Source organism: Thamnophis sirtalis, unplaced genomic scaffold, assembly GCF_051295495.1.
Source record: "Thamnophis sirtalis isolate CommonGarterSnake01/CBP01778 unplaced genomic scaffold, rThaSir2_p1.2 scaffold_6, whole genome shotgun sequence".
NCBI classification, from domain to species: Eukaryota; Metazoa; Chordata; class Lepidosauria; order Squamata; family Natricidae; genus Thamnophis; species Thamnophis sirtalis.
In genome coordinates, this window is record NW_028261386.1 from 20,089,913 (window position 1) to 20,099,072 (window position 9,160).

General features: G+C 42.6%; 1 protein-coding gene across 1 annotated transcript; it reads right to left on the reverse strand.

Annotated features, from left to right (window-relative positions):
* Window positions 1-1,943: 1,943 nt before the first annotated feature.
* LOC148044877 (uncharacterized) lies at window positions 1,944-5,678 on the reverse strand. The gene is made up of 2 exons (XM_087718001.1): window positions 3,122-5,678; window positions 1,944-1,960 (listed from the first exon to the last, which is right to left on the reverse strand). The coding sequence occupies exons 1-2, from the start codon at window positions 5,676-5,678 to the stop codon at window positions 1,944-1,946; spliced, it is 2,574 nt and encodes an 857-aa protein (XP_087574127.1).
* Window positions 5,679-9,160: the final 3,482 nt, after the last annotated feature.

Here is a 9,160-nt window from a genome sequence, read left to right on the forward strand (position 1 = left end):
TTTCCTTTTGATCATTTTGACCTTGCACTTCAAAAGCTTCAGCTTGTTTATAAAGAAGAACATGGATTGTTTACGCAGGTTCTCTCTGGATGTTTGTTGCTAGCTGGAAAGAAGTGAAAACAAAGATTTGTTTTTAAACTAGAGTGGCAGTGTTTATTAATTGGAAGGATGACACTACTTCAAAAAGAAACCATAACATTACAACATATTAGGTCTGGAATTCAAAAATTATTAGAAACAACAGAGAGAATTGAGAAGAGATTGGAAACTATTGAAAATATAAAGTTCAATGTGGCAAAACCTGATGGAAAAATGGAAGATACTCAGCAAATAGAAGATATTCAGCAAATGGAAAAAGTGGAGGCTGGAGTCCTAAAAACCCAGGGGAAAAATGAACAAAGAGGCAAGATAACTGTGGATATTGACAGTGAGTGTGGTTGGAGATGGAAAGAGTGGAACAAGGAAAGGGAAGAGATGAAAAGGTGCTTTATTACAGATTTCAAGGTATAGAAGAAGAAGAAAGAGAAGAATGGATGGACTTAAGGAGAGAAATTTTGACAACACTACTGATAACCAAAGATAAACTGATTAAGGAAGCTGATGGAGGGTTTCGAGATTTTACAAGATATGTAATAAGCAACAAGTTGCAAAGAGAAGTCCAAACAAATTTGATTAAGGAAATAACCAGAAGACCAATTCCTCAAATGGCAAAAGAAATAGGACTACACTATTACTGGAAAGACACAGGTTGAGATATGATAATTAATAATAAAACACTAGTTAAATTTTTGTTAAAATTAGAGCATTATGTTAAAAATGTAGTGATAATGATAAAGTTAGGTAAATAATTGATAATGATAACAATGTATACATATGTATTGGTTTGATAAGAGGAAATTTGGTATAAATGTTTAAATGGCGAAAAAAGGGGAAAAAGTAAGTTAAACATAGTCAAACTATTGATAAATAAATGACTGATAATGATAATAATGTAATAATTTGTATTGACATGATAAAAGGGAAAATTGGATATAAATTGTAAACAATGATTAAGAGGTTTAAAATTTTTCTTAAAATTAGAGCATGTTAAAAATGTAGTGTTAATGGATAAAGTTAGATAAATAATTGATAATGATAACAATATATATATGTATGTATGTATGTATGTATGTATGTATGTATGTTTGATAAGAAGAAATTTGGTAAAAAATTTAAATGGTGAAAAAAAGGGAAAAAGTAAGTTAAACTTAGTCAAACTATCATTAAATAAATGACTGGTAATGATAATAATGTAATGATTTGTATTGACAGGATAAAAGGGAAATTGAATATAAATTGATGATTTATATTCATGATTAAGAGGTCTAAAAATTTTGTTATTAAACATAATTAATTTTTATTTTGAATGTGTTATAAAGGTATAATGTTGTTGGATGATATTGAAAATAGATAAAGGAATGCCACTATGTAGTTTTGTTTTAAATTTTGGAATGTTTGTTATAAAGGGACATTAAAACAACTATAGTCATATGAAGGATGAGGTATGATGATAGCAATATATATAAATATATGTGATGTAAAATAGATAATTTGATATGAATCAGGGGTGATGACTGTGGAAGGGATGCACGAAAGCTCTTTGTAACCAAGTGACACACTTTCTACAATTTGTAATGGAGAATGATTTTGTTTGTTTTTATTCAAAAAATAAAAACTTTTTTGGGGGAAAAAAGATAGACTCTTCTATAAATGTAGCCAACTTTTTCTTTTAACTGGTGGCTACCTTTGATTGCTAAGCTGTTTTCCTCTTAAATAAACTCCACTTCTACTTCAAGTAATTGTCCTGTGCTCTTTGAAATCCAGCTCAGAATGAACCAGAATTTCTTTTAATACTTGATTCCTTGCTCCTGACACCCAAGGTTCCTTTAGTAGTGCTTTCCCTCTTATCCCATCTCCGGATCTGCACACAGGGGATTTAGGAAATATTCATACCCACAGGGAAGATAACCTGAAATGATATGCTCCATATCCACAAATGTGTGGTGCTAATTAACCAATTGATGCTGCCCTGCTTGTTTGGTCTTTGACCTGTTTTCCCACCTCTCAACTATGAAGATCACCTGAATCCCAGGTGCTTTTTTTCTTTTTTTAAATGGGCTGACAATATTCTTTTCTTGATGCATGTAACGGAATTGTAAAAGAAAGGATATACCTTTTGTCCTTCTGTAAGCTTGCCTGGCAGGGAATTTTCTTTCCTCCTTTCCACTCTTCATTTTTTGTCCTTAAGGTACTTTATAGCTCTCACACTGCTCCCCATAGCCAAGTCCCATTCTTAAACTCCAGCTCTTTCGACAGAATTATCTGGCAGTTGCCCAAATATGGATGACCACCAGATGGCAGGCATGAGACAAAAAAACCTTTCTTTGCTACCATCTAATGGTCAATGCATCACATGGTGGAATAGTCAAGCCAGTTTCAAAGAACTATGAAAAAGTTCAACTGACTGATGGTACAATGAGAATTTTAAAAAAAATTAACATTGCAACACAAAGATAGCCAAAAAGTTGTGTATGTCAACTGGAGAGAATTTCCACATGGTGGTTAAGGTGGACAGAGCAGGAGCTGAAACCAGGGAAATCACCAATGATGGCTCTTACAATATAATGTTGCACATTAAAGCTACAGGACTAGAAGCATTACACATGAACCAGGGGTGGGTTTCTCGCCCCGTTCCAACCGGTTCAGTTGGAACGGGGCCAGTGGCGTCCTCGTGCACGCGCGCGGTGCACGCATGCGTACTAGCATCTGTGCGATGCTCCAGCTTCTCCTGGAGGATCGCGCAGGCGCTGTATGCATCCTGCGCATGCGTGGAAGCGCAGAACTCGTCAAAACCGGGTAAGGAGGGCGGGTGGGCCCTTCGCCGTTCCCAGAAGTTACTTACTTCCGGGTTCACCGACCAACCGGTTCACAGGGACCACCGCGAACCGGTTGAAACCCACCCCTGACATGAACCATACAAGTGGTTACAAGTGAACCATAAATGCCTGCTCTGGGGAACAGCAAGACTTTCTGTTGCCTCTGGAACAGGAGGGTAAGCATAGATTAAACTTCAATAACATACCCACAAAGAAAGCACTAAACCTGGCAACTGACTTCCCTCTCTGTAACTTGAGGAGGTCATCAGCCTCAGGGTTGTAGATTGCACGTTCTGGTCCTTGGCATCCAAACTGTGAAGCCAAAGAAGTAGATGGTTTTTCTGAGCCCACTTTCATCACTGCCTGCTTTTTCCATGGGGCAGTAACACAGTCACATGGGAAATCCAAAACTGCCTCCGACTCCATAGTTGGCTTGTCCAATAAACATTCTTGAGCTGGCCCACTGAAGTGCATCTCTTGCCAGTTTTGAGCTAGGTGGGCAGTGCAATGCTGCCTAGGTTCTGGAACTGAGGAACTTCTGTACATCTCCCTCCAGTCTGGGGCTGGTAGACTGGCACGCTTCTTCGACTCTGGAAACCAGTGGTCAGTGTCTGCTTGAAGTAAAGACCACCAAGGTGACTGAGGTCCAAACTTATCTAGACACCGTGGAGGTAAGATGCCACAGGTCCTGGCAACCCCTGTGTGTGGCAAGGCTCTGAGGTTGGTTTCTGCATCAGGCTGATTCCCTGCAGCCAACCAAGTGGGGTCAAGATTCCCTGGGTGAAATGCAGGTATGACCTTGGGTGTGGTTTCAGGCCTGCTGGTGAGCAAGTTCCTCTGAGGCAGGAACTCAGCTCCTTGTGCAAAGAATGGCTTCTGGGCTGCTTCCCATTGTTGATGCAGCATACACCTGTACTCGGATTCACTCTCTGGATGGAAAGCAGGTTTACTGAGGAGTGAGTTTTGGTCACTTGGTAGGGATTCAGACCACAAGGGCTCCTGGTGGATTGAAGTACGCATTGCTTTCTTCTCCTTGTATCTTCTTTCTTCTTTGTTTTGCCGTAGGGAGCCTTTGCGAATAGGGTAATGTTCCTTGATGTTCGTAATTGGGGTAGAAACTGGTATGGAGGAGAGTGACTCATCTCTAAGAGAAAGATCTGGTTTGAAGGCCATTGGCTCCATCTCTTGGTGGAGCTGACAACGATACTCAGACTCGGTCTCTGGATGGATGACAGGCCTTTTGGCTTCCTGGGTCAATTCATGTTTTGTTTGGAGGTTCCTCCTCACATCAAGCTCCATAGGTATAGCCTGCTGGTATACTGGTTTAGTCCATGTTAGGAGAGAGTTCTTTCTCTTCTCGGCCTCTGAGGAGAGAGAAGCTCGATGAGGTAACTCAGACCTCGGAGATAAACGTTTGTGGTCCGTGTCCATCTCTTGATAGAATGGCCTCATATAATCTGATCCACGTTCTGCATGGAAAGCACACTTATCATTTGGTTTTATTTCTGAATGATAAGAAGATACGATGACAGTTGGCACTGGGGATGATTTGGGCCTAACTTCTGCTCCAGGAAGTGGTGTCTGGGTTGTTCTAGTCCACATCTCTAACTGAGGACACTCCTTTTTTGAAAAGAAAGTGTCTTGATAAAGAGTTTGTGTTTGAATACATTTATCTTTTGGACTGGGAACAGGTTTACGAGCTAATTTCTTTGGGGTTCGGGATGTATATTGCTGTCCCTGTTCAGTCACTAACTGAGAAGTCATCTTGGATGTTTGAGTCCATGCATCCTTTAAGCTGTTATCAGGGTTTTCAAAGAATCGGGGCAATGCTGGTAAGGAGTCATCCCACCCTGGGATGAAAGGCGTGTGTTTATTTTCCATTTCAGGTTTCTCTGCAGTTGATGCAGATCGGCGTCTCTGGTAAATCTCATCTCTTTGTGAATTCAGGCTCTGCTTCATTGCTATAAGCATACGACTAGCTGTCATTTTAACCTGGGCAGGTTGGAGGGAGTATTTTCTATGCGAGTCCATGACAGCTTGAGGAGATATGGTTCGGGTTGATGGCTTTCCTTGTTGTGGAGGGTTGGTTTCTCTTTGGGGTGGAGTATTCTGGTTGAATTGGCTCCCTCGCCTTGGGGAAGTACTCTGAGGGAACTCACCTCCTCGATGGGGTGAAACATTTGGTGGGACCTCCATCGCTTTGTATGGTGAGGCACTCTTGGTGGTGTTGTTCCTTTTCTGAGGAGGAATCTTCTGTGCTGGGTCATTTGGTTGCAGAAACGAAATCTGGGAGACCTCACTCTCTCTCCGTGAAGAAGGACTGGAAGAAGTGGGCATCACTCCTCTTGGAGAAGGCAGTCTTTGGGCAGCCTCACTACCCCTCTGAAAATTAGCAGTACTCTGTGGGATCTCAATCCCTCTCCGTGTGGAGGGAGCTGTGGGATAAGATTTTCGGGGAGCTTCATTTACCCTTCCTCTTTGAGGATAAACGTTCTGGGGAACTGTGCCCTGGGAAGCGTCACTTCCTCTGTGGGGAGAGGCGCTCCGGTTGATGTCATTTCCTCTGTGGGGTGAAGCAGTTTTAGCCATCTCGCTTCTTCGTAGAGAGAGAGGTGCCATTGGAGGGCTGCTCCTCCGACGGGACTGTGGACTAAGGGTCCATTCCCGCTGAGGCGAATCTGTCCTTGGAGGTTGATTATCATGATGGGAATATGGGTTTTGATATGGATCATAAGCTACTTTGACTGGAATAACACGAGACATCTCACTTGCCAGCTAGCCCAGTATGGTTGGTGATATTTTGTCATTTGATATTATACATTGATCAATTTTCCTTGGATTCTCCTTCAATTTTACACTGACCTTATCCATCCAACAGTGGGCCATTTCTGTTTTTCATAATGGCTCCTTTATTTCCTCAGTTCTACACTAGCCCAGCAAGATCATAAAGCAGTGATGTCATTCCCTTAGACTATGACATCAACTACTCCACACCCACTGGAAGCTTTCTTAGGGATCACACAATTCTGCCACTTCTAATTTTCAGTGTTTCACTTTGTTCATTTCTTCATTACATACCCATCCATATTTTTAATATCCAAATCATCTTATAAATTGTAAGAGTTTAGAAATAAGATGCCATTACCAAACAAGGTCCCACATCTGTGACAGGCCTTTTCTGGAGCTGTCCTCACCCTGCAGCACATATTGCCTCCTAAAATACCGAATGCCCCCCAAATTCATAAATTGCTTCAGATTTGGCTATTTCATCAAGTGTTTCAGCCTAGTGGTGTTTTAGATAGATTGACGTACCTGTTTTATTGCCCTGTTTCCCTGAAAAGAAGACCTCCAGGGATAATAACCCCAATCGGGCTTTTGAGTGCATGCGCTAAAATAAGCCCTCCCCGAAAACATTGCAACACATCATAAGAGCCGAGGTGGCGCAGTGGTTAGAGTGCAGTACTGCAGCCACTTCAGCTGACTGCTAAGCTGCAGTTCGGTGGTTCAAATCTCACCGGCTCAAGGTTGACTCAGCCTTCCATCCTTCCGAGGTGGGTAAAATGAGGATCCAGACTGTGGGGCGATATGCTGACTCTGTAAACCACTTAGAGAGGGCTGAAAGCCCTATGAAGCGGTATATGTCTAACTGCTATTGCTATTGCTACATCAGCAGCCCTGAGGTGACCACACTCGCCACCTCCTGCACCTCAAATATAAGAAGACCTCCCTGAAAAAAAGGCCAAGTGTTTACTATTGGGGGGGGGGGGGGCAAAAGACAACAAGACCGTCTTATTTTCAGGGAAACACAGTATATGTATTTTTTTATTTTGTAAATTGCCTCGAGTCCATTAGAAATTGGCAGCATATAAATTTGTGAGAAACTCAGATAGGTGGTGAAATGTATAATTTAAAAAATCCTAAAACACAAGAAGCACAGAAGGGCACCAGGCGCTAAAGGCTTGTTTAGTGACTATCTTGTACCACAAAAGTTCGCAATTACAAGAATGATTAAAAGTAACTTTGCATTGTTGACCTCTGAAATTCTGTAAAACAAAGGAAACTGAAGTAAGCTCATATGCAGTGTCACAATTTCACTTAGCGACTGCTTTGCTTAATGACACAACTGCTAGTCCTAATTGTGGTGGCTAAGCGAGGACTATCTGTATGCTGTATGCTTTATTGTTGACCACTATGTACATTAATGTTTGGTTATTGTAATTGCTTTTACTTTATCTTTTGATCAGAATCGTTTGTTGAGATGGATGGCCATACAAATTGAATCTAAGAATGAACAAATGAAGGAATAACAGAATTGAAAGGGACCTTCTAGGTCTTCTTAACAGCAGATAAAGACATTTGTAGAGAGAGCAGCAAGGGAAGTGTGTAACATTTTTTACTTTTTAGCTGCAGTGCCCATGGAATAAAAAATGTCTTATGTCACATGATTGGATCCACATACCTACTGTAAATTGCACCACCTAGATAATCTTGGCTGATCTTAAACTAAGCAGGACCTGGTTAGGATCAAGCTCGGATGGGAAACCAGGATACGTCAGATCTGTAAGATAATGGAAAAACAACCAGAGAGAATGTAGCAGCAAATCTCTTTACTGACTATTGCAAGAAAATGACCCCAGGAGTCAGGATTAATTTATGAGGGTCTTTACTTAAAATCCACTTTCTAGCTATTCTTAGAAGTTTGACTCCCCCACAAAAGCTTTCTGAAATTGAAGGCAACTTTTTAAAAGTTGAAAGCCAGCTCCACTAGCTGCTAGTTTGCTTCCCAGTTCAATACAAAGTGCTGGGGGTCTTTCATATCTTACACAATATGGAGCCCAGTGATTTGAGGAACCGCCTCTCACTGGTTACTCTACCTATCTAGCAGGAGGGACGGGTTATAGCAGGGGTGTCAAACTCAAAGGCCCGGGGAGGGGGGGGGGAGATCCTGCCTGCGGGGAACTTAGATCCAGCCCATGGGGCCGCCCTGGAAAGAGCAAAGGACTGGCCCACGGTGCCTCTAACAGAGAAAATGGGCTCCCAATCTCTGTTTTCGGCTGATATGGCCTTCTGAAACCCTCTGCCAGCAAAAATGGAGCTCATGTGGCCCTTGCAAGCTGTTTTTTCTGGCAGAGGGTTGCAGGCCGTCCCAGCCAAAAACGGCACTCAGGAGCCTGTTTTCTCTGGCAGAGCACTTGGGCCACCGCAGGTGCTCCTGACACAAGTGACATGCCCATCCCGGCCCCCCGAAATCAAACACAACCCTGATGGAGCCCTCAATGAAATCAAGTTTGACAGCCCTGTGTTATAGGTTCTGTCTACTGACGGGACCCAGGAGTTTTTGGGGTGTGTGGCACTTACCCTTCGAAACAATATCCTCCCCCGCAGGTGAGAATGGCCCTGACGATACTGACCTGCCAGATGGTCCTCATAACCTGGTTTTGCCATTGGTCCTAGGAATCCCATAGAAATACCGAGCCCACAAAATGGCTTTATTGTGTGTAGGATTGTGATTGCATTCTCCCATGTGTTTCGCTCCAGAGGCTTTATAGGAGCCTGAGAAGGGCAAAAAGAGCCTCCCTGCCCCCTGTCCCGGGGGTCCTCCGGAGGCTTCATGAGCTTCCCTGAAGCCTCCGGAGCGCAAAAAACCCCGCCCTACGGGCAAACCGGAAATTCAGAAACAGACTTCCGATTTGCTCCGAGGGTAATTTTGACTGCTCCGGAGGCTATTGCCATTAGGAAATTTCTTAGTTCTAGGGTGCTTCACTCCTTGGTTAGTTTCCATCCATTGTTTCTTGTCTTACCTTTTGGTACTTTGGAAAATAGATAGAAACCCCCCCCCCATCTTTGTAGAAGCAACTCAAATATTGGAACAATGCTATCATGTCTCCCCTAGTCCTTCTTTTCATTAGACTAGACATACCCAATTCTTGTAACATTCTTCCATGTTTTAGCCTCCAAGCCCCCAATCATTTTGTTGCTCTTCTCTGCACTCTTTCCAGAGTCTCAACATCTGTTTTATATTGTGCTGACTAGAACTGGGTGCAGTATTCTAACTGTGGACTTACCAAGGCTTTGTAAAGTGGTACTAGAACTTCACCCGCTCTTGATTCTATCCCTCCATTTAGACCAGGGGTCTCCAACCTTGTGGAGTTCAATTCACAGAATTCCTCAGCCAGCAAAGCTACCCATGAGATGGGCAGCTATAAATTCAAGGAAGGACTCACTGGAAAAGAGGCAAATGCTGG